The sequence below is a fragment of the Apostichopus japonicus genome, chromosome 23 (assembly GCF_037975245.1).
Source record: "Apostichopus japonicus isolate 1M-3 chromosome 23, ASM3797524v1, whole genome shotgun sequence".
NCBI classification, from domain to species: Eukaryota; Metazoa; Echinodermata; class Holothuroidea; order Aspidochirotida; family Stichopodidae; genus Apostichopus; species Apostichopus japonicus.
The window spans coordinates 9,470,727-9,498,018 of NC_092583.1; the positions used below are offsets into that span (position 1 = coordinate 9,470,727).

At 38.2% G+C, this 27,292-nt stretch overlaps 1 protein-coding gene across 1 annotated transcript in view; it reads right to left on the reverse strand.

Annotated features, from left to right (window-relative positions):
* LOC139965061 (pleckstrin homology domain-containing family A member 8-like) overlaps positions 1-27,292 on the reverse strand; it is a 41,832-nt gene that overhangs the window by 4,460 nt on the left and 10,080 nt on the right. Inside the window, exons 3-8 of the mRNA XM_071967241.1 lie at positions 25,842-26,084; positions 19,141-19,226; positions 14,033-14,088; positions 5,488-5,618; positions 3,271-3,338; positions 480-541 (exon numbers count right to left, since the gene is read on the reverse strand). Of these exons, the coding sequence (XP_071823342.1) occupies positions 480-541; positions 3,271-3,338; positions 5,488-5,618; positions 14,033-14,088; positions 19,141-19,226; positions 25,842-26,084 (646 nt within the window). The remainder of the gene's footprint in view (positions 1-479; positions 542-3,270; positions 3,339-5,487; positions 5,619-14,032; positions 14,089-19,140; positions 19,227-25,841; positions 26,085-27,292) is intronic.

A 27,292-nucleotide genomic window follows, 5' to 3' on the forward strand; every position in this document is an offset into this window, starting at 1 on the left:
TCAATAGCTTTTCTTGTGGCTAAAGTCGGTTAAATATTTATCAAAATTGCTGACATTTTTCTGCATCTTTTAGGTCAAAACCGCAATCCTCGTAGCATGTTTTGCCCTAAAGATAAGATTTTTTTCAAATTTTGTGAATGCACCTCAACAGCAGCACAAAGAGTAATGTCGTCGGGGCACTTCAGCCGTAGTAAATTTTCTTGAACATTTTTCAATCAGTAATCCACAGAGGGAAATAAATATTTGGATGAAGAAGGTTAATACAGAGAATATCGACAGGTGAGCAAACGATGCACTTTAATAAGGTTTCAAGGATAAATTTAATAAGCTTTTCCTCTTGGTTGCATAATACAGCAGTTTGTGTGAATTCCACAGTTCACAAGATACCCTATACTATTACTGTACGTAATACTGGTATGATCACAAGATACATTGTGATCCAGCACCATTGAACATGATGGAATGATGGAAAGACTTACGTTAAATATTGGCCTCACATAGAAGGCATGGTGCGGTGACAGAGTCACCTCGTATGCCTTACCTGCAAGAACAAACAGAATATAATCATAAAGTGGAAAGAACTGATGTATCCTAAAAACTTTACAGATAACACGACAAAGTATGAGAACATCATGACTTGCAGAGTGAGTGTGGAGTTCTAGGATAGTTTACATGAATGTAACTTTGTCCTCAGAGCTGTTGATTTGTACTTCTACTCAATACTGGTAAAGGAACTAAATGTAAAATTGTGTACTCATGTAACCATGCTTCAAGACCTTCTACTCGTTCTCATATGAAGGGAAATTCTACCTGTACTCATACTCATGCTGTTGTACTCGTACTCATGCTGTTGTACTCATACTCAAGCTGCTGTACTCATACTCATGCTGTTGTACTCATACTCATGCGGTTGTACTCATACTCCTGATGTTGTACTCTTACTCAAGCTGTTGTACTCATACTAATGCTGTTGTACTCAAGCTGTTGTACTCATACTCATGCTGTTGTACTCATACTCATGTTGTTGTACTCATACTCATGCTGTTGTACTCATACTCAAGCTGCTGTACTCATACTCATGCTGTTGTACTCATACTCATGCGGTTGTACTCATACTCCTGATGTTGTACTCTTACTCAAGCTGTTGTACTCATACTAATGCTGTTGTACTCAAGCTGTTGTACTCATACTCATGCTGTTGTGTTCATACTCATGATGTTGTACTCGTACTTAAGCTGCTGTACACATACTCATGCTGTTGTGCTCATACTTATGCTGTTTTGCTCATTATCATGCTGTTGTACTCAAACTCCTGCTGTTGGACTCATACTCATACTGTTGTACTCATACTCATGCTGTTGTACTTGAACTCAAGCTGTTGTACTTATACTTCAAGTATGGGGAACATTAATAAAAATAGGTTTAGAACAAGATAAAAGAATTGTGTCTCTGATCTCAACATATAATATGAATCAACTTGACATGTTTTTTTCCTTCTGTTATGGCAATAATTCAAGTTTTAAGATTTCAGCTCATTAGATTACTAATATGAAGTTCAAATTCTTCACTGAAGAAAAGGTAAATTATATGAACTTGATCATCCCTTACTGGTAGTTAATGTTTGACAAAGAAGTTCTGAGAGGATAGATTTGGTATGAAGTCTTCATGCATTGACAGTAATATTCTAACTAAAAAACTAACCTTAACGAGGCACAAACTCATTACTTTACTGAAGGGTAAATTTTTCCATTTCAGCGCCCCCCCCCCCCTCTTGCACCTTTTCATCCCCAACTAGCTAATAAGCTACAGAAATCACGACCATAACAACCAATTAGTGCAACGGGAGGATTAGGCTTTTCCAGTGTTTCATTACATGAAACTGGTGTTATCACCCTGTGGGCTCCTACAAGGACAACCCCAAAGGCTGCTCAATATGACAGATTTACAATGATAATATATAATAGGAATTTATCAAGCGCAAAATGCAAAAGCTTTTAGGTGCTGCAAACAGATATCTAACTACATGGGGTTGCATAAATAGTGCCAAAATACCGTTTTATAGTAATTACGGTTAATGACCAGAAAGATGTAAAAGCTTTTTATTGTTTTCCAACAGTTCTTAAGCAGGATTAAGTCTCAAGCACTGCCAGGCTGCCTCTTTAGTACTACTATGTACATTTATCTAGCTGTCCAATCTTTTTCATCAACCTGTTATCTGATTCTAGTCTCAACAATTCCTAAGCTGATCCTAGTCTTGTCAATACAACAAAGTTCCACCAAGAACACCGAGCAAACACTGACTAAACCAAAACCCTTGATAAATTAAAATTCTTTGACTACTTGGAGAGGAGGAAACTTGAGCACTAAAATAACAGCTACTGACATAGTTTGCTGAGTGGTGCTATCACACACACAAAGCAAATACACTTGACCTTACACACACATAAAATTGATTATGTCTATGTTTATTTCAATGTCTTACTAATCCTGAAGAGAAAATGTGGAAATCCTTCAACATATTCTACAAACGACAGGGGGCAGGGACGTTAACACTTTAAATGCCAATGTCTGCACCAAAACAACTAAATGCTCTCATAAGCAGATGTTAACATAAGACCCACTTGCATTATTACATAAATGAACTGGTAGGGGGAACTTGCTATTGTCACTCTGTGGAAAGCTATGCAGGCAACGTACTATTTAAACCACTTGCAGCAATATAGATTGAGATTGAGAAAGAAATCTTTCCTGTCGTTGGTCGTATGGCGATGATAACTAGAACAAGAGCTTTGACGGGATGCGATGACCGTAATTCACGTTTAGCTTCGAGTTGGCTCGAAGAGATGGAAAGGGTAAGTAAATCCTATGACTGACCGATGTTGTCATCCGGCTTCGACTAACGAATCTCTTGGAATGATTCGCAGTTTGGTTTAAGTAACAAAACGTTAGAAGTTGCTTTCAAAATGTAACGTCCCATATAACCATGATACATTCCTCAGTTGCCAAGGCCGCATGATCAAACGGGAAAAATCTAGTTTTTTTGTCAACATCTTGAAAACAGACGAATAAATTTAATAAATTTTAATACCTACATATGGGAGCGGGGAAATCTTTTCCATTCCTGATTCCTCCTTTCCCTCCCCCTTCCTTCCATCCCCTCCCCTCCCCTGCATCCCCATCCCCCTCCCCTCCATGCCCCTCCCCCTCTTACCTCCCCCCTCGTAACCTAAACCCATGGATGAAATAAATTGTACATCTTTCTATACTCACTTGCAGCAGCTGGTGGATCTTGTCCTTGCCTAATATTATCAAAGAATTCAGCCACAAAGTCAAATGCCCTGTCCAGGAAGAAAGGAAAAAAATTATAAGGTGTCAGGCACGAGATATCTTTATACACAAATGAAACCTTCCACATCCAGTTTCAGATTTATGTTTGTTGTTAAAGCTGGATAAACAATTTTATTTGTTGAGTTCTACTTTCTCTTTCACATCATCTTGTATCTTTTACAAACTGAGTACTAACGGAGGGTAACGGAGGGTAACAAAGGGACAGATGCAGGATACTATGTTCAAGGGGTATCGGCTACATAACCCAGTTGGGAAAATTTTTATTCCATACTGCAGTGTCATGTCCTGCTTCAGAGCACTCGTATTGTCAGTACGAGCAGTATGAATATCATGTTTTCTATCAGATCAAGGTAAGGAACTGTTTGTACTGACAATACCAGTGCTTTGAGAGCATGATATCGGAGTACAGTTTAGAGAGGTATTTGCATTAGGAAATTGTCCCAACTGGCTGGCTACATCGTGGTACTCATGAATATTCATCGGAGTGCAATAGGTGTCATGTGGAGACAAGGTACAGTAGGTGGGATGGGAGGGGGGGAATAATGCACAATTACACCTGTCAACAACATCATGAAAAGTTCTTTGCTATGACTAGTCATTGCTTAGCCTCTCTCTACTACATACAGTATGTAGTTTCCCAAAAGCAATGAAAGAATTAAGGAATCGTAACAATTTTCAGGGGGGGGGGGAGATTCCTCTAAGGGTGTAACGGAAACAAATAACACTTAGGGAACCTAAAGGTACCTGGGAAACTGTGAAACAAAACTTCCAAAGAGGAAAGGTCTGTTTTCACATTGTATGGCCCAGTGACCCACGAGATTGCAATGTTAAATAAAACATTGTGGTCTTCCAGTTTTACTTCAAATGGTCTTTTCTTTTGAGAAAACCATGTTTTGTTTTCTGTTCATTGGTTTTTTATTTTTATTTTTTCACCTTCTGTCATTCTTCTTTTCTTTGTGGCCTGCCTTAGAAAAAAATTTAGACTAGTTTATGTTTCAGTTCACATGATTCTTGTAAGGATAAAGTAGACTTCTTCAATTTCCCACTGGTTTCAAAGCATCAGTTTTGACAAAGAAGCAGACTGTCAGTTTACCCTTTTTCTACCTTTCTGTTGAGTTATAAGAACCGCGGTTTGCAAAACGGCAATTACAGAGAGAAGACAATAGACAACTACTTAAACAAGATACAGTTTCTGTTGAAGTGTTCAGATCAGCATTGGAATACAGTGCAATGCAAATGCAGATAGCTCTGCTATAAAACTGCAGTGTTCTTGTTATCATAACATTATAAGTATGTATGCATGCGATATGTTATGACCAAGCACAGCAACATTCACATCATGTATCACTGGAACTTTTAAACATTAAAATCCATGGCAACCAAACTGTAGTGTTAACATAGCTCTGCTTGGTAACTCCTACTTCATTGGCCAGATCAATGACTGTTTTTAAAGTCCCAAATTTTAGAAAATATTGTGCCTCACAAAGTTTTACATGAATTGTTTAAGCTATTTCAATTGCAGACTTAATTCTATGTTTCCTCGTGTGATGTCGGCAGACGAAAGTTATCATATTTCGTTTCCAGGCCCCTTATCATCTTTCCTTTAAAGGTGGAATATATGCTTAACCAACCGGATAATTATACCGGTGCTGTGGCCGAGTGGATAAAGGCTGTGGCATTTGAAGCAATGAGGCTTAGCAATCGGGAGGTTCAGGGTTCGATTCCCGGCAGAGTCATAGTAAGGTGGGTTTTTCATCCAAGAGCAATCTATGGTTTCCCATCTGATATGACTTTCAAAATTTAGAAAAGATTCCAAATTTGAGTTAAAATGTAGAATTGGAAGCCACCCGACTTGTAAGTTGTAATAATCCATAAGCCCTTGCAGGTTTCTCCCACATTTCTGGTGGCTTAAGCGTCGTAAAAATAAATGCCGATTATTACTATTTTTATTATTTTTAATTGTTACAACTCCAATGCAAAAAAAAAAAGAAGGAACTTGAATATCTTTATCGGAAAATGACGAGAACATGTACCGAGTTAGCAAAAGAATTTCATCATAAATTTTGACAGCTACTACAGAGTTAAGCCTCCAGTTTTCATGAATCCAGGCCTGTTTTAATTCCCTTTTTGTACATGTACCTTTTCAACCACAAGACGGCCATAGCAGCACTTCCATCATTACCGGCGACTCCATTCTCTATATCTTCATAAACGATCAGTTGTAAAGTTGAAAACTGAGCTGGATTTGAGTTGTATTTGTTCTGAATTGTCTGGAAAATACAAAATATGAAAAAGAAAAAACGATATGTCAGATCTGTTGACGTGAGCAGCGGCATCGGTATGAATCTAAACTGTCTAGACCAGACAAAATCTGGACCTAGACGGGCGGGTCAGCGATACGTCGGTCGCTTGGAGGCTACCATAGATGTATCGCTGTAACTTCTATACCACAGTCTGCGGCATAAATTGTTCAGTAAAGCATAATGTACGGTGTGGGCTAAGTAGCTCCTTGGTCTGTGCTGCGTTTGGTATCTGATGGTACCTGCATGAACAACATCTCTGGGGGGATTTTTTTTTACAAAGTATTTCAACCACCTTTACTGTAACTTTGGTTTAGTGCACTACATATGTACATCCTCCACATAAGACGGTTGCTGCAAGGGGCCTTAAGGTAACGAGCATGCTGTACGATTGAGGTTTAGTTAGACATTATAAGCTCTGAATGCTTTGGAGATGTTTGTGTCAGAAACCGACAAGAACATGGACCAAGGCCCCTCCCGTTAGGCCCCTCCCCTTAGGCCCCTCCCCTTCCTCTTTCTTCCCATCAGTCAGATTCTGAAGAAAAGTAGCTTTTTTATATTTAACAAGGTCTTTTGTTGATCTGTCTGAAGTAACAGTCACACAGCTAGTGACATAACACGACTGCATTTCGCCTGAACTCTGTATGGGCTATAATTAATGGGTTAATGATTTGTCTAAATAACATAACAGTCACACAGCTAGTAACATAACACGACTGCATTTTGCATATACTCTGTATGGGCTATAATTTATGGGTTAATGATCTGTCTGAAGTAACAGTCACACAGCTAGTGACATTTAACAGGACTGCATTTCGCCTGAACTCTGTATGGGCTATAATTTATGGGTTAATGATCTGTCTGAAATAACATAACAGTCACACAGCTAGTGACATAACAAGACTGCATTTTGCCTGAACTCTGTATGGGCTATAATTTATGGGTTAATGATCTGTCTGAAATAACATAACAGTCACACAGCTAGTGACATAACACGACTGCATTAAGCCTGAACTCTGTATGGGCTATAATTTATGGGTTAATGATCTGTCTGTATTGACCATAAGTTACAGTAGTCACCACAGAACAATGTTTGACTAAATGTCTGTGTACAAATACTGTAAAGAGAACATAGCACACATACTGTACGTAGCAATATAACAATCATATGCTGGAATTATAGTCGTAAGCCGTAGGAAATGTTTAGTAGCTTTGGAAGGAAGATCTTGTGGACGTGACCCTGAAATAGGTCAGAGGGGGAGGGCGCGCGTAGCGTTAAATCATTATTGACTTTGGTAAGCTACTGTAGGCCTACTGTAGGTTGAATTGAATGTATATAATGTAGAATGCATGGCCGAGACAGGAATTAAAGTACTGCATGTAATAGATATGTCAATAAGAGAGATCAGTGTGCCAACTACGCTACGCTGTACAGTAGTCTGGAAACAGCTGCCAAGTGTGAAGTTCAATTAATTTATAACCAGAATGCCAAAATGCATTGTGATTTCCATGATGTTACATGAGCAGTTTTCTTCATGAATCTGATGTAATGTATAGTGAGGGTGTACAACAGACTTAAATCTTAGTAATATAGTGAAAAGCAGTGTGATGTGACAAACAATAAATTCACAATGACACAGGCTGTCCTGAAATAATCATTGACCTCAACAACAGGCCTCTTGTACTAAATGTGACAGATACATCAACATACTGAATATGAAATCTGCCCTTGTTAAAATATTGTTTTAAAACATGGTTTTCACAATTTGACCACTGGTGAACTCAAACGACCATTGACCTCTGCCCACAACATTAGGATTCTTGTACTCAATGTGGTACAATTACATACTGTACCAAATATGCGATCTGTCAAAGCTTCTGTTGCGATATTATGTTTAGGAAGGTGTGTACTGTATGTGTAGAGAGACAAGTATTACAGTGAAGTAAATGTTTGGCGTTTTTCGACTTCAAATGACCTATGACCTCCACCAAAAGCAATTATAGGCTACTTAAATTTGATATGACCAGTTCATCTACAAACCAAATATTAGATCTGTCCAAGGTTCCCTTCTTGCAATATCATGTTTACAAGGCTTTCACTTTTTGACCTGTTGTCCCTAAATGACCTTTAACCTCTACCAAAATCCATAGGCGTCTTGTAATCAATGTTATAACCTTCATATTAAGTATGAGATCTGTCCAAGCTTCCAATTGTAAGATATCATGTTTACAGTACAAGGTTTTCACAATTTTACCACTAATGACCCCAAATGACCTTTGACCTCCACCAAAAACAATAGGCTACTTGTACTCAATGTGTTACTTCTACACACTAAGTATGAGGTCTGCACATGCTTCCCTTCTTGAGATATCATGTTTACAAGGTTTTCACAATTTAACCCATGGTGACCCCAAATGACCTTTGACCTCCTCCAAAAACATTAGGCTCCTTGTACTTCAATGTGGTACTTCTACACACTAAATATGAAAATTGGTCCAACCTTCCCTTCTTGAGATATCGTCTTTACGAGCTGGGCACCACAAACACCTGCACACACACACAATCATGAATGCAAAGGTTATGATTATCATCGAAACCAAAAAGTGCAGGAAGACTTATATAAGTATACCACAGTATACTTTACTGCAAGTGGGACCAGACTAGATTATGTTGTGCTGTCCAGAGCCTATACATCCCGTTTCCTTCTATTGCTGAACTGTATTACTGAATCCCTCCTCATCTCCACACATTGCCACTCCCCTCCCAAACAAATTTTACCTCCAAGATCCTATTGTACATGTATGTACATGTATGCATTACATTAAAATTTAATTATCCATAAAAACAGTAGTTTATGGCTAGAACTTACTACGGTATAAAGCTCCAACACTTCCTGATTTGGGTTTTACTGATATATGACCGTGACAGGATCAGCACAGGATATGTTTACAGTAGGAAAATTGTCAAAATAACAATATAGAACAATCACTTTCTCATTGGAGATTTATATAGGGTCATATTCCTGAATGGGTTGCAACCGAAAGGCAACTGTGAACTGAAAGAAATAAACAACTGAAACAAAACCAAGCATTTCACTTGTGCACCCTTGTGAACCGGTGAAACCATGGTGAACCCACGGTGAATCCAAGGTGAACCCACGGTGAACCCACGGTGAACCCTAGGTACAAAAGGTAAAAAATGTGAGTCATCCAGGCTGAACTGTTGTCCCTACGAAAGAGTTTAATCAGGTCATGATTGCTTCAATAATGAAGTTCCACATCTACTGTTACGTAGCAGCATCTAAAAAGTCTTGCAAAATTATTGATTCTTGAGGGTAAAGGTCATCATTATTGGCCATATATCTTAGCATATAGTATGTGCTAAAACCAGAATGCAAAATGCATTGAGGTTTCCATGACTTCACAATACACTAGGCTTCACCAGAAATATAGCTGTTATAATACAAATGTCCTGACCCACTACTTCGATGTACAATTAAACTATGGCATGGATAAACTTAGGTCACTATACTGTACATGGCAATTAATAGACACTTCCACCAGAAACAATTGGGGTGTTGTACTCAATGTGATGCATCCACACACCAAGTATGAGAAGTATCCATGATACCTTGAGATATCATGTTTAAAAGGTTTTCAGAGTTTGACCTCAAATGTTCACCTCAAATGACCTTTGACCTACACCAACAACAACAGGATTCTTGTACTCAATATGGCAATCCCTTATACCATGCATGAGAAGTATCCATGATTTCTACCGTGGTATAATGTTTAAAATGTTTTCAGAGTTTGACCGCTGGTGACCCGGATATACTTTGACCAGCACCAAAAACAATTGATTTCTTCTCTCCACATGATGAGTATAAATGCCTCCTATCTTGAGATGTCCTGTTTACAAGGTTTTCAATATTTTACCTCTGGTGACCTCAGATGAACTTTGACCTCCATGAAAAACTATAAGTTTCTTCTCCTCAATATGACCCATCCACATGCTAAGTATGAAAGTATCCATGTGTCCTATCTAGAGATATAGTGTTTACAAGGTTTCAGGGTTTGACCTCAGATGACCTTTGACCTCCCCAAAAACAATAGGGTCCTCTACTCAATATGATACATATACAAACCAAGTTTAACACGTATTCACACTTCCTGTCATGAGATATCATGTTTGCAAGGTTCTCAATATTTGACAACTGGTGATCTCAGATGACCTTTGACCTCCACCAAAAACAATAGATTTCTTTGATTCACTATAAATCATCCACATGCCCCCCCCCCCCCCCCAAGAATGAAAGTAACCATACTTCCTAATTTGAGATATTAAGTTAACATAGTTTTGTACAATTTGACCTATGGTAACATCCAATGAACTGTGACCTACTACAAAACAATAGGGTTCTTCTACTTAATATGGGAGGTCCACCTTGATAACTATGAGATTCTCCAATGCTTTCCCTACTTGAGATATCATGTGTACAAGCTAGGCAATCACAAACACACGTACACAAATACACACTCACCACAGGCGCGTAGCCAAGGGGGGGGCGAAGGGGCAGCCACCCCCCCTTGAGCATATTTTTTTTAAAATTTTTTTAATGTTTTATGATATCGCTAGTATTTTCAAAAAAGAAAATGCTAAGATGCAACTTACAAGGCCTGGGAAGTGTCATTTCCAGCGATCTGGGAGGCATTTTCAGCCAAAATTTTCTTGTACGCTTCGCACCAACCATGGTGGTGCTACGCTTAGATAGTTTGCAATGCCGAATCTACAGTTTCGCCCCTCCCTTGGCAAATTCCTGGCTACACGCCTGACTCACCATCATAACCGGTCAAGGGTTTCTCCCTTCATCAAAACCAAAAACGGACTCTTCCTATTTCCTGGTTGTGAAATTGTGACTACTTTATGTAATGGTTGGTACAGTAGCACACACTTGATCCTGTGTAAGATCTATACTCCCTCCCAAAAAGATAAAACTATAACAGCGCAAATTTTTGAATAGTTTACAATGCCATGTGGTTATTTGGTATAAAATAATTGCTACATGTATCAAGCTAGTGCAAACCTACACGTTTTTCATGTTACCTACTGTACAGTCAGTGTGCCATATATATCTGTTATGCATACAGTATTTGACGAGCACATATTCAGCTTTTAATTTTAAGCGCCATTCACTTTACGAGACACTTTAACAATGTCAATTTAAAGACCGCTGGGTAGCATATGAAACTGCTATTTAACTGTTGAATATGACACCAAAGTCATTTATAATATTTAACGAGTTCTAATGTCCAAACCACTCAAATTTGAAACAAAAGATTATATCGCAATCGTTAAACAATTAAGTACGAGAGTTACTTGTCTGTCAAATTTGCTGGCCGAGATTGCGAGGAAAGATATATAATTAAGAGGTCAAAGGTTGGCATGCCAAATGTAATCAGCAACCTGTTAATAGCACTGTGTGAGTTGTCAGCAATATTTTTACTGGCTTTTATCTGATTGACATTAAAGAAGTCAGAAACACAGAGAATGTATTACAGTCAACTTTGCAGTGGCGGAGCGTCCATATAGTCAGAGGGGGCGCATCCCCCCCCCCCCGACGGACTCAAATGGACTGCTGGCGCCCTTTTCAGCTTTATACCACTTTTTACTTATTCGCGATTATTGACTTTTTTATTGCGCTCTCATCTACCTATTGACATTTGTCACATTATCTGCAAATTAGCAAGGGTCATTTCCGGGTATCTAGGGTATATCTTTACTCAAAAGATTTCTGTATGCTCCGCGCCAACCTGTGGGCGTTGCTCCGCTTAGATAGTGTCAAAATCACCCCTACAGACCATACTTGCCCCCCCTGACCAATACCCCTAGCTCCGCCACTGCAAAGTACTGTGTCATATTGCACGGCAAGAGGTAGTTCTCTGTCACTCAGGCTGAGGTAACATCCTTGCTGTTATTCTAGTGTCCTTCATATCTTAACCCGTATACTGTAATGTTATTTTGTATTTATCTTGTACAAACATATATGAGAATTATATTTGAAATAAGGTAGTATAACACAATGATTCAATATTCCCTCCATCCCAACATCCCTCAGGACTCCCCACCGCCAACATCCCTCCTCGCCACCCCTACACCAGGCCTACACACTCACAATCCTAACTATGTCAAAACATTCCTGTAAAGGGAGCTGCCCTATCGACAGACCTTGTCCTAATATTTTCTATATGGACTGTACATGGACCGTTTATTTTAACATGGAACTGTATTAGCATTAGGAAACAACAGAAAGGCCTGGGAAAAGAGAGGATAGTGCAACAGCCCCCCCCCACCCCCTCCCCGCCACCACCCCTCCAAAGTCCATCCCACACTTTCCACCAGTAATGTTATCCATACTGTTGTAAAAACATGTACTAATATACCTGTACATCATATTAATTCTTTAATACACACAAGTTTCTCAAACTTTGGAATGGCAGTGATGATAATACTAAGAAATTGGCTGGAACAGTAAACGAAAAGGAAGAGTCCCGGGTTTTTCTCACCAATTCTGCAATTGATCAGACAAAGGGAGGGGGTATGGGAAGTGGGTGAAGATGGAGTCAGGGGGAGTGCGGGGATGGAAGAGGAGAAAGTTATACTTCATATGCATTTGGCAAAATTTGCAAGACATTCAGGTTTTCCATAAAGCTTAAAGGGTGTGAAGACTCGCGCAAAAAGAAACGTCTAATGCCGGTCATCTGACCTAGTTCCAATGAGGTGTAACACAAGTGTTAGACACCACCATCGATCCCAGAAAATACGCACACAGCTTGCCAGCTTGCTACCTTCGGTAATTAGACACTAGTGCACAGTCAATACATGCAGCTATGGTCAATACCCACAGCACAGTGTACAAACGATACAGCGATGGACATCTCAGGTCCAGCTAAAGATAACAAGGTATCACGTTTCATTACTGTGTTACATTTTGTAGCAACAAGCAGAAAACTTCACTTGCAAGCAACGGAAAGTTAACTTTTTCAGAGCGCGGCACGCGGTTTGGGGCAAGTTTTCAATGCCTTTAAGCAAAGGTACAGTGTAATAGCCTAAAGTGTAGAATTCTACCTTTAATTAGAATTTATAATTAATACTAAATGAGCATTTTAGTGTCTCTCTCTCTCAATTAATCCCTCTTTTAAGCAGTGTGTTAAAGTGTTGCACACAAGCTGATTGAACACTGTACTGATATCATCAAAGAACCTACTGTACCGTATTCAAACTGTACCAGTACTTTTTAGAGTTCATCTTTTATTTTGATAACAGATTTATTCCTAGCTACTGTAGAGGCAAGGTTCACTCCCTCCATGTTGACAAGCTAAACACTTCAGAGATAGACACACCTCCACTAACTGTCAATCTTGTGTTCATAAGGTATTTGAGGAAGGATTAATCTTTATTGCTAAGTAAGCAGTTATGCATGCACTGTACACTATGAGACACAACTTGTCTTCAACTTCGACTTCGACTTTTATTCTGGATGAATCTTTACTATGCTGTACTACCAAACAATGACTTATGTACGCATGATCGTACAGAAAAAAGCTGTGAAAAACAAAACCATTTTTTAGTTTAGATTAGATTTGGTAACTGTAAGTACATGAATAAATAACAGATTTAAAGACTATATTTTGAGACAGATTTTGAGACTATGTATATATATATATATATATACATATTACTCCCTTCGGGAATAAACAAATCACTTGCTATACTTAAGTACTTAAGGGCACCATGTGCCGTATATGTTTCCAACTTTCAAGTTCAGCTGGTATACTTTTAGGCCATCAGAAGTGGATGTTGAAATGAAGCACCACTTTGCTGAAAGTACATCAAGCAACTCACCCAGGAAAGAATTTTTTTTCTCCTCTCAATAATAGACGTGAGTAATTGCCCATTCTGTTAACTTCTGACAAACGTTTTGCTCAGACATTTCTGTTCTGTGAGTGTTTTCTAAATACAAGCACAAAACTATTTATATGAAGCGGGGGAAAAAATCATGGTTCTTTAGTATTTTAAATGGAAATTAATTGGAACGTTCTTGAACAACTTTGATAAAGAACTAGGATAGCAAGATTATACATAAATATTTGTATATATGGCACGAACTGATCAATATTTCAAACTGATAAATTCCATAACGAGAGCAGGAGTTGCATCTGTTTGGAGGCGTTATTAACATAGTTCGTCGCAAACTTCATGTTAACACCTAAAAAAGATACAGTAGTTAGGTTGCGTCACTCCCTTTTCTTTTCTTTCCAGGTTTTTTCCAGTTTTTCCAAACCTTCAATACTGAAATGATCCTTATACATTTAAACCAGCTTACCTCTATGTTTCCACCGACATCTGCCCAAACTTTTTGCATGATTGAACCTAGACCGGCTGTAGAAACGAGAAAAAGAGGGACTCAATATCAAGCATAAAGTAAACTGTGTTTCTACTTAGTGTGCAGGTTTAACACGGCGTTTAAAATACAGCACAGTGTACAGTAAATCAGTTGCATAGATCTAGCTATCAAAATAATCATGCATTCCTTGTTCACATTTCTGAATGTTTTTGCAAGGAGGATGGGGATCTTGCTTTCCCTCATGGAGGTAATAAAGCTTCCCTCCACTCCCCCCCTCCCCACCCCCTGACATGTTATCACTGGAGAACGGGTGATTGATCAATGTCGCACGAAAGAGCATACAAGCAAGCTGCCAAGCGCGAGAAGGTTGTGATAATTGTGAGGGTCTCACAGATCTATCTGTGTTCATGCGGATGCGGGGGGGGGGGGAAGGGGCAAGTAATCAGAGATTTTCAGGTCATGTGATCCTCCCAGCTGTTACAGATTTATCCCTGAAATGGAGATCATGTTTGCAGGATCTGATCCTTAGTGTGGGAGATTCTACACACAAAAAAAGATGAAAAATTTATAGAAATTTAAAAATAAAAGAATTGCATATATTTCAAATCTGCATTTGGTTTTAATAAATAATAAGTACTACGACGTGGATCTGCCAGGGTGACAAAATGTTCAGTACTAAACCAAACTTATGAATTAACTCCTTGTTAAACTTAAATTCATTTGGTAAAACAACAACAACAAAAGGCAGGGGGAGGGAGCCTAAGTGCGATAAATTACCACCTAATTTTGCATTCAATACGATAAGTTAGGTTTGAACAGTTGCTGATTATAATCTCGGAAAGTTGCTTTTTCATATATGACGTGCGCACATGTGGCGTTGCCTAAATAGAACATGTACTTAAGAGATGATAATTGTCTTATATGCAAATTTACTCTGTGCAAAACTGATTAGATGGAATTTGTTCAGAGGAAGCATAAGACAGCATTTACAGAATCGAAATAAGTTTTTAACTTTACAGCATTTCAGTATTGAAATGTTTAGTTGTGAGAAAATGATTAAAATAAAAGAAAAGGATGTTTTATTTATTCTGAGGTTGGGGGTAAAAAAAAAGCAGTCTTGTGATTTATAGCATTGCCAATACTCTCTCAAAATCTCCAAACAAGGATTCTATTAACTGTGGTTTTGGGCAACTAATGTGAAGAGTACGACCTCTGCACACTGTAGATTTTAAACAAAAGATATCGAGAACTACGCATTTAGAATTGAGCTATTCGAATATTTCTTCAATTTAGTTTAAAAATATTACCTGGCAACAGGCACCCAATCTACAGTATTAATAGAAAATGTTATGTTGTGCTTGCTTTGACCAGCATACCAATGAAATCAATATTTAAACACGTTATTTAAGTACAGTGTTTGACACGGTTTCAAAATCGTAACCATGACAATTCTGACGTACAGGAAAGATTGTTGCCTCCAAACAAGGGAAACTTTAAGATTAAATCATACATAATGTAGGAAAACTTAATGAACAGCATGAATTGTGTCACAAGTGAACTGTTTAATACCAAAATCAAGAAATATGGTGGGTGGGGGGGGGGGGGGAAGAGACCTAGGAGGGAGGAAGGGAGAGGATACATTAAGTAACAGTACTGTTTGTAAAATATTTAGGAATAAAATTTATTCCCACAAATCATAAATTTGCTGGAGAGACTGAAGGACTAGTGTACTACTGTATACAAAGAGACCTAGTCACCTGTGTATTTCATTCATACATAATATACTTAACTAAACTATCATCATACTGCTACTTGGAGTTTCACGTGTACGGCTCGCGCACCGATCATCAGGTAACTGAACAACGTAGGCTATCTCAGCTTCGGGGTGTGTTTACGGTTGCCATGGCGACAGTGCGATAACAGCTCGGTTCTTTTATTGATGCAAAAACCGAGCTGTTATCGCACTGTCGCCATGGCAACCGTAAACACACACGCCTGAAGCCGAGATAGCCTATGTTGTTCAGTTACCTGATGATCGGTGCGCGAGCCGTACCCGTGAAACTCCGAGTAGCAGTATGATGATAGTTTAGTTAAGTATATTATGTGATATTCTAGCTCTGCCTTGGCATAGAGCACTCTTTGTGAATATTGACCACCATTCTATGTGATATATATATATATATATATATATATATATATATACATACATATATATACATACACATATATATATATATATATACACATATATATATACATATATATATATATATATATATATATATATATATTTATATGTATATAAATTAGATATTTATTGATTTTAATACTACAGCATGTACGTGAACATAACTGATATTCTTTACTTTTCAGTCCACTCCTCTCACATGTGGGACAAATATACATCATACCGTGCAGTGCAAATATATCAAGCATACAACGTTTTAACACTAATTCTGACGACCTTTGTACAGTGTGCGCTCTAATGGAATGATGAAATTTTATACTTAACCATGCCAATTATTGACAGAGACTTATACAGGGAATGACTTGTCCGGTATCGCATCGCAAAGTGCTAATTAATCAAGATGGGCAAATTGCGACACAAGTGCAAATAAACCAGGATCACAGTCAATATTGTCACTGAGTTTACATATAGTCTGATAAATACGGACTAGAAGGAGATCTGCTAAATTATACCTTTTTTTTTTTTTTTTTAAGCAATTCTGTAGTTCGCTCTGAACTTCATCCAATCTGAATTACCGTGATCAAGGCAAAATTTTAAAATTTTGGGTGGTAGAAGTTTTTTTATATACAGGTCAGGGTTGTCACCACGCCGGGCGGCGCCGGGCGGTGCTACCCAGCTCTTAAAATTTCCGCCCGGTACTCAAGGTCAATTTCAGCCTTACCGCCCGGCACAAATTAGCCTACAGTACCGCCAATAAGTAACTTGGTAAAGATTAGCGCGATTCAGTGCAAAACGCAGCTTAACTGTAATTAACCCCGCTCCAAATAAAGGAACGCTACTTTCCCCGCACTCCAAATAAAGGAACGCAAATTCCCCTCGCTCGCTATTCACCACCGACACAATGGGAGTGAACCGATCGATACAACGCTATTCATAGCGTGGAGGTAGCGTAAACCGATCGCTTGTAACCAACACACGTTATATGCATCACAATTGTTTATTGTAAACATCCAGAGTAGGACTACGAGCACGAGTACGAAGTTTACGAACTTTGACTGAAAGAAAGTTTTAAACGAGAATAGTTTCATGTTGAAGGGCAAAACCTTTTTATACATGTTTATTTTATTCCCCGATATGTTCTGGTTACCAGAAGTAATAAAAAGCAAGAAGGAAACTTCGTGCCTTATCCTTTCGGGGTAAAATATCATTTTTAGTAGTAACATTAGGCCTCGCGTTTTGTGTGGACTTTAGGCACATTAGGTTAGGAAACGTTGCACTGAGTACTGTTCGAAAAACATGTCGAGACAAGACTCGGTGCATTGGATACTGTTCGCTGTTTAGCTATGTAGAGACGTTCCACTGCCAATCGTTTCTTGGCGATTTGCCAAGTTTAACTAAGAACAAGTGTTTCATGCACATTGTAAGAATGTTGTACAGTACTGTAGCATGCAAATCATCAGACGACAGTCTGCTGTACCAATGATTTCCCGCGTACAGGTAAAATGTGAATTCCTTTTTTTGGGATTTAATGGTCATGCATGCTAAATGAGAACAGTGTGCATATGGAACATTAACACTGGGGTGAGTGATGTGGGGCAGTCTAAATACAAAAAATACCCAAAAAGATCCCAGGAAAATTCAGTGATCCACATGAAAAAAACAAAGGTATCTCAGGAGTATTTTGAGGATCAAAACCCTTTCTAAATGCCACCAATTTGCATGTAGGCACCATCAGGGTTTGAAAATTTTATACCCCTTCCCCAGGACGCGGATCACTGTCACAAATTACCCGGCTCTAAAAATGGTCTGGTGACAACCCTGATACAGGTATATGTTTTTTTTTTTTTATAAAACCTCCTATTGTATTTTTAATAACCTCATATTGTTTTTTACTTTTTTGTGTTGGTATTTTAGGATTATTGTTATTAGGTTATTATTTGTTTTCACTGTGTTTATTTCCTTTTTATCGTTTTTTGTTTTTATTTTTTATGAAGCGCTTTGATACTTTTTGTGATTTAGCGCTGTATAAATGACCTATTTATTAGAGTGAGGAGCAACTGTAGGTTGACTGGACAGGTGACTAAGGTCACAATGGGAGGTCAGTGTCAAAGGTTACCAGGCCACTCTACTAAACTCTAGACATAGTAGAGTAAGAGTGCAGTATGTATGTGTGTGCAGAAACAGGTAAGTGAGGATGCAAAGTCAATTATGATGTGCTTGAGAAAATTTAAACTGCCTGTATCCGAAATAGGTTAGACTAGGCATTCAAGTAATGTAACGTGAAAGTCCAACCTCCTTTTTGAAGCATTCTAATTTTGTCTATTTTTTACAATTTATAATAAATACCATTCTTACAAAAACTGTGACAGGTAACATTTTTACAAAATGTCAAGAACCAAATGAAATCAACCATTATTAGCTCATTATATCTTCATTTGGTGAAAAAAATCTGGGCCTTTCTAGTTTGAAAAATAAGAAAGATGGCCGCCCAAGCACAAAAGCATTCGCAATTAAAATTCGATCAATATTTTGAAAGACACTTGGTACAGTACAAAGGCTGAACTCAATGTTCAGGTATCTTGATTATTATTGGCAATTGCATCTACACAGCAGGCCTTGACACAGTAGCCCAAAAAATAGACATGAATTTCCTTTTATTTGTTTTTGGATCAGTTGGATGAAGTGGACTGGCATAATCTGCCAAAATCTTTCACGAAGAATAAGGTTACAAGCGGATTCCAGACAGATGCATATTGAAGGGTGAAAAAAAATGGTTGGGATTTCCGAAAGGTAGGAGGTAGAGGGCAGGAGACCTAACAGAGGGTCATTAGGGGGAGCAGTGCAAGAATGTTCCCTGTTTGTAGGCTAGATATATATATATATGACCGTGTATACTCACTCAATAAGTCTTTGGGGCCTTCACACGCCTCCAGCCAAGGCAAGGTCGGTATCTCACCGTCCTTATTAGCATGTAAGAAGACAAAACTGCAAGAGAAAAGAAATGATCATCAAGGGTCGAAATATTATACATTTCCACGTTATTTCTATAAGAACAGTGTACAACGGTCGATAAATATTTTAAAGGGCACCCATTAACGTGATGACTGCAGCTTGTACCGACGGATGAACATTGACCAACGGATCACCAATGGATCACCGACGGATCAACACTGAGGAAGGGAAATGAAATGATAAACCTGACATTTCCTTTTAATGCAGAGCTCTCTCTTGCTGACCTTTCCTGACATTTTTTTAAAATCTAGTTGAACAAATCGCCGCCCCCACCTACCCTCCCCCCCAAAAAAAAAGGAGTGCATCACAAATGTTGCAAGGAAAGACAACTTTCGAGATTATTACACCCAGGAAACGTAAACTGGTGATTATTCAGCGACTACCATTGGGTAATGACAACTTTGTCGCTAAGACACTTTTCAATAAATTAGTAATAAATAAGACACTGTACATAATCATCATATATGGAAAATATCAAAATACATCTCTATTTTGTTAAATTCTTCCTCTTCTATCGGAAACCGAGGCTTGAAAGAGTGACTACTGTAGCTCTACTAAGGAACTGCCCTGTTATGGGAATTCTAGATTAAAGCTAGCCAAAACAGTAGGGTCATCCCGAGCCAGATCGGGCTCATGGAATAATGTCATCATGGCAGGCTCGCTTTTTTTACACTGTTCACTTATCTTAATTATACATGATGAAAATGATAACACAAATGATATTTAATATCCCATATTTTCTGGGCCCCTTTCATAGGTTTGAATTGATCCTGGGCCCTGGTGATAAATACCCCAGGAATACCCCCGTCCTCCCCCTTTAAATTGTCAGGCCTAAAAAACCTTTCACCAATAGCAATGCAATACCTGCTAAGTGTGTAGACATTCATGAAATGTCTGCCATTGCTATACTATGTATGGCTAAAATCAATTGAACAGCAAATGCCTTGGAAAAGAATGATATATATCATTCCGTTATTAATATCAGAAACAGGAATATGAAACTACAGAGTATGATAAACAGGAAACCGACAATAGTGAGAAAGTCACATCATCATAACTGATTTACAACATAAATTATTTTTTATTTTTTTTACTTGATCAAATGTCGGCCATCCAAGCGAACAAATGCTCATTACTGTAAGTATTTATATTCAAACTTTTAAAAATTTAATATCTCAACTTCCCTTGCCAAACATGCAATTTAGACAGAACTATCCCTTTTTTCAAGTCAAAAAAAACAAAACAAGTCTAGCAGAAACTCAAAACCTTCAGTGAATTTCTAATTTGTTTCCGCATCTTATGCAAAAATCATTTTTAATCCATCTTAAGTTTTTCTTTTTTTCTAAGTATATAGACGACATAAATATATACAGTACGATCTGACTTCATAGGGGGACCTAAAGCAGCGATCCGCAAATGTTTTTAGGCCCAAGGCCTCCGTGTTTTTCAGGAGGACCGAGCGACAACCACCACCCAACCGTCAGAACCAAATTGCTCAGAATGCTTGCTAGCTTGGACTTCATGGTAGTTGACAAGCTCTGAAAACTAGATATGACAAGTTTTGATATCTAGACAAATTTTGGGAATTAATACTACTGTATACTGCTCTGTAAACTAATTTTTGGAGGTCACCCTGCTGTCATTCTCATGGAAGTAGCATTGTATATTAGCAATCATTCTTTAAACAAAATTTGTTACTGGTTGAAAATCCAACATGCAAACGCCCATCAATTATTATCATTATTTTTTTTTATTCCTAGCTTCTGTGTTAAAGTATGAATAAATAACTTTATCTCAAAACAACTCTCAATTTTGTCTGCATACTTTATATACAGTACTGTGAATTTGTGACCAAGTTCTACCTTATGAACCATAATTAATGAGTTACTTTATCTTGTCTATTTTCCAAGTAAAGGACATTTTACTTCTTTAATCTCTCTTTAAATATGTACAACTTTAATGAACTGTACTGTACTATACTGTACACTATACTGACTGTAATATACTGATTGTACTGTACAGTACTGTACTGACTGTACTGTACTGTACTGTACTGTACTGACTGCACTGTACTGTACTGTACTGACTGTAAGTACTGTACTGTACTGTACTACACTGTACTGTACTATACTGAATGTACTATACTGATTGTACTGTACAGTACTGTACTGGATGTACTGTACTGTATACTGACTGTACTGTACTATACTGATCGTACTGTACTGACTGTACTGTACAGTACAGTACTGTACTGTACAGTACAATCAGTATAGTACAGTCAGTACAGTACAGTACAGTGTAGTACAGTAAAGTACATTACTTACAGTCAGTACAGTGCAGTCAGTACAGTCAAGACAGTACAGTACAGTACAGTACAGTACAGTACTGTACTGTACTGTACTATACTATACTATACTATACTGACTGTACTGTACTATTCTGTACTGTACTGTACTGACTGTAATGTAATGTACTGTACTGTACTATACTGACTGCACTGCACTGTACTGTTTTGTACTGTACTGTACTCTACTGTACTGTACTGTACTCTACTGTACTGTACTGTACTGTACTCTACTGACTGTACACTACAGTAGTATCTATACGGCATACATACACTTGCTCATGTACTACTTTCCAACTTGCCATAAAAAATTCATCCAAGGGATTCCAAGGGGAACTGTTCTATAACAGCCTGAGAAATTATTGCCATTGCTAGGCAAAGGTTCACACTATGGGACATTGTCTGGTTCTCAGAGAGATCAGGGTTATGAACTTATGGTATGATATCCCATATCAAACTGCTATATACAGTAAAAGTTAGCCTAGTCTACAGCATGCAAAACTTGTACACAAAGTTTTAAGTGCCTTTGAAATTTTATGATGCCCAAATTTGAATTAATGCCAAGCTGTTCCAGCGAGGCTGTGCACTCTAATTAGTCACATATCAATACTGATGGTGGATCACGTTTTTTGTTTTATTTTCTTTATACCTGTCCCAAAAAAAAAAAAAACAAGTTAAGGGATTCCCCTTCGAGTTTTTTGCCAGAAATAGTGTACTGTTGAAGAACAGGAACACATATATATGTGTATGTATGTATGTATGTATGTATGTATGTATGTAGGTAGGTAGGTAGGTAGGTAGGTAGGTAGGTAGGTAGGTAGGTAGGTAGGTAGGTAGGTAGGTAGGTAGGTAGGTAGGTAGGTAGGTAGGTAGGTAGGTAGGTAGGTAGGTAGGTAGGTAGGTAGGTAGGTAGGTAGGTAGGTAGGTAGGTAGGTAGGTAGGTAGGTAGGTAGGTAGGTAGGTAGGTAGGTAGGTAGGTAGGTAGGTAGGTAGGTAGGTAGGTAGGTAGGTAGGTAGGTAGGTAGGTAGGTAGGTAGGTAGGTAGGTAGGTAGGTAGGTAGGTAGGTAGGTAGGTAGGTAGGTAGGTAGGTAGGTAGGTAGGTAGGTAGGTAGGTAGGTAGGTAGGTAGGTAGGTAGGTAGGTAGGTAGGTAGGTAGGTAGGTAGGTAGGTAGGTAGGTAGGTAGGTAGGTAGGTAGGTAGGTAGGTAGGTAGGTAGGTAGGTAGGTAGGTAGGTAGGTAGGTAGGTAGGTAGGTAGGTAGGTAGGTAGGTAGGTAGGTAGGTAGGTAGGTAGGTAGGTAGGTAGGTAGGTAGGTAGGTAGGTAGGTAGGTAGGTAGGTAGGTAGGTAGGTAGGTAGGTAGGTAGGTAGGTAGGTAGGTAGGTAGGTAGGTAGGTAGGTAGGTAGGTAGGTAGGTAGGTAGGTAGGTAGGTAGGTAGGTAGGTAGGTAGGTAGGTAGGTAGGTAGGTAGGTAGGTAGGTAGGTAGGTAGGTAGGTAGGTAGGTAGGTATAAGTGACAGTGGTGGATCACAATAGCTCAACCCAGCATAGCTGGTTTGGCTCAAAATAAAAATGCAACATTGCACTATTAGTTATTCCCTTGGATGTGAATGTTTACAAACTTGTCAAGTACTGTCGGTGGGGTGGAGGGAAGGAGGGGGGTGCCATCAATTCCCATTGTCAAATTTACTGTAGGCGCGCCTCTGATATTCCAAACTTACCGGGTTTGGTCATTTAAGAGTGACTAGCTACGTCTGTCTCCAAACAACCTTAGCACTCTGGTTCTACCCTACCTAGAATGAACTGGTAACCTTATTAACACTGAGCGCCCTCTATGACCGGAACCCCTCTGGTCGAATGCCATTCTTTCTCAATCTACCAACCAAAGAGTCACGAATGGTCATATTTTGCTCAGATTTCTGTGGACCCGAGTGAGAAGGAAAGCGCTAAGGTGTTGTGGAGACAGGTAAGCAAAGAGCAAAGTAAGCAAGAGAATATTTAACACTGTACTGTACAGTACTGTAGTTTTTCCCTTTGAATTATTTCCTCTACAGTGCACTGGGACAATGAACGGTGCTTCTGCTAACAAGAAAGTAACATAATATCATAATTAATTTTCCAGGGGAAAAAAGGAAAAAAAAAGAAGAGAGCTCTGAAAGGGTTACAGTCTGAAGAGCTTGGAAATATTCGAACATGACCTTTTTTTAATACTGTATGTTCAGCAATTTCATCAAACCTACATAATATATTGACTTTTCACAAGATGTTTCAAAAGTACATTAAGCTTATACCAATGATCATCACACTAGAACAACCTTAAACTTGACTCATTCTGTTATTAAATGAAGGTTCCACAACCTCAGCAACGAGTAAAAACACTTCTATTCAGATCTCAAAATCAAAACAACCAGCCATTTGTTTTAAGGTTAGTAGTTAACAGGTTCATTTTTACCTATTGAAAAGAGAGTTGAATGACTTTTGAAACCTCATTATACTGTTGTATGTATTCCATTATAAATACAAACTAACCGATTCTCTCACTCTACAACCGTTTTTGGCAATCTTGTATAGTATAAACTAATAGCACAATTATGACGATGAAAACCCCAAACCGAAAACAAAGGCGTTGCGTTCTTTGCTATTTGTTTGCTTGAAATGAAACCATGCGTCCCAATAACGTTTTCATCTCGCCCAAAATAATAACAAAGAACAGGATACCCTATGTTTTGATTGGAAATTTTTGTTGGCTCGATCTCTGTGAATAGGCCTTAAATTTTTATCGACAAAATACTACTGCACATGATCATGATCACGTTACGGCAGAATGATGGTTTAGACCCTAGAAACTGAATGCATAATGGAGCTCTGTTAGCCACAGAAACTTTTAAAACATATTTGTGGGGACTTTTAATATCTAATAGCATCATAGAACCGATCAAACTCAACTCGAAAAAAGCTGATTCCAATGTCTGTGATGGTAAACACATGTATTTCTTTTGATTACATGCCAATTTGTACGGCTCAGTGTCCTCACCAAACAAAATTTGTGCCCTCACAATTGTGAGTTGTAGAGTTAAAAGAAATACTCAAACAAAGACTTTTTTTAACAAAGGACGAAACATTTTATGTACATCAGTTAAACTTCTTTCCACCAGCAGTCACAATAACCAGTTGTTTTCTCACTAACAAAGGTCACAGAGGCCCCGGCGTGAACCGCTAGTGCTTGAACTTCACTACTACCCTGCATGCATTTAAATTTAAATTTTCAACACTCTTCTTCACGTTGTAAACTTTCCCCAAGACCCTCTAGAGATGAAGGGGGGGGGCTGAAGTATGCTTCTGCTCCAACTTATTCTGGTGGAAAACATCTTTCTGTTCTCTCATAATGGATCATCACCAGATAGCACCAAATTGCATCTTATGACCCCCTTAATTATTTAAAAACATTATCAAAGCAAAAGGGTTAATTTCCAAATTTTTTTTTTTTTCGCCCCAATTAAAAACATAAATATCGGATTGACTAAGCCCAATTTCTTGAACTATACAGTTACGGTCAAGTTGCAAAATATAGCACCAGATTGCATCTAAGGACCCTTAAGTAAGTCACTGGGGAAATGAATACGATAGTCAACTGAACAGATAGGAGGAATAGTTTTAGGCTTTAGAGTGTTAAATACTTTTTACTTTTAAAGTTAGTTTAGCAGTAATGATATGAAATGATTCACACCTCTAATGGTACTGCTTTGTACATTAATAAAGTCAAGGACATTTCTTAAATGTACAAAGGAAAGCTCAATCCCTAATACCGACAATACTTCTTGAGTTATCAGTTTTACAAAAGTTTGACCTCTGCTGATCTCTAATGACCTTTGACCCCCCCCCACCACACACTGCACCTGTGTTACACTACCCAGTACATGCAGTACATACGCATGTTAAATATTAACAAATGTTGTCTTTTATTTAAGTGCCATTCTCAGGAGACTTTCTAAATTAGCAAGTCTGACCGCTGTTCACCTCAAGTGACCACTGATGTCCCCCAAAACTGTCAAACATCACAATCTAATTTTTGGGGCGTATCTATAATGAGCATCCATTCTTTCAAAACAGTCGACCTCTGCTGACCTAGAATGACCTTCTGACCAAACTCCGCCCCACGTAATGGGGTGGCAGAGGTCATTATGGTATAGGATATGGGTACAGTTTCAAAGATATTCCAAAGATATTCAAGTATTAATAAAATCACCTTTTATCCAAAGTAGAGAAGTATGTGGGTATCCTCTCAACATCGTCCTTCCTGAGAACATTTGCAGGTGGCGGCGTCACTCTTCGTTCCGATCCTCCATTTTCGTTTACGCCCGATTCTCTCATGTGACTCTTTAATCTTTTCAGTAAAATGCCCTGCTGGTTCTGCTGCCTCTCGACCAACTCCGCATAGATTTCATCTGAGGTTTTTCTATCTGACTTTGTCTTGTGTGCCATGTGATGCCTGGAGTAAAATTATACCAAAATGGAAAAAAAAAAAAAAAAAAACATGACAAAGGAGAATATTAAAAAGATTAGAATGAATACCAAATTTGGATTTTCTTTGGAAATTATGCGAAAAAGCTTCTCTCTAAGAGCCAACAAATTTTGATGAAAATGCATTGTACTGTACTGTATATATTTCAGGAGGTTGCCCAAATCAACTACTGGCGTATTCATTAAATTGCTAATTTAGGGTTGGCTTTCATCTTTTCATCTTTCAATTTTTCCCTGTTTCTTTTTTTTTTTTCTTTTTTTTTTTAAATATTGATTTTACTTTATTTACATGGACAGCCCTGTTTCAAGTCAGCTGTGAAGTTTGTCTAAATGTATGAGTACAAAATCCATGATTCTTTTTAGGAATCAAACACTCCTGTTAGTTCGATGACACTAAATAAATAAAAGATTGGTACACCCTTCTGTATAGTGCATATGCTATGTAGACTGTACATGAATCACTTTATTGTGTGTTTGATCCACCACTGAATTAAAAAAGGGTTGGCACTGCATACAGTACAGAGCGAACATCACCTTTTTGGGTGTTTGATGGACTATTTCCAGCAATACCCGAGAATTTACCAAATTTAGTTGAGAATTCATGCAGATTAATCTATTAAAACTAAAGGTACCATCCTGGATTTCCACATCGAATTAAATTCGAGCAGAGAGTATTTTCATTTCATGCAGTTTTAATAGCAATTTTGTCTCCCAGACCCACGTATGTTACCCATATATATATATTATAGTGTTACTGTACAGTATATATAAAAATAATCAAACAGGTTAACGTTTTTATTTTTTTTACTTTTTCTTCACAATTTGAAATGGTTTTTAGTTGTGAATGCAAGGAATGGGTGCCAGTAGGAGGTTGGTGGATGGGGGTGGGGGGGGGGGGGTGGGTAGGGCAGGTCCAAGCTATTGTATCCCTAGAAGCCAAATTTCAAACTTTACTGAAGCACCTTAAATGTGGTGTCATGTTAAAGCTGAATTATTGAAGTTTCAGATTTTCATAATTTTTTAATTTTTTTTTGCCTATTCGAACAATTACAGCCGGCTAATTTGCATAAATTCAAATTGCAGTGTGACGTACGGGACATTTGGAATCCTATTTCCCTGCCAGTAATATGAACTTATTGAATATAAGTTATGTGGGACATGATACACCCTTCCTTC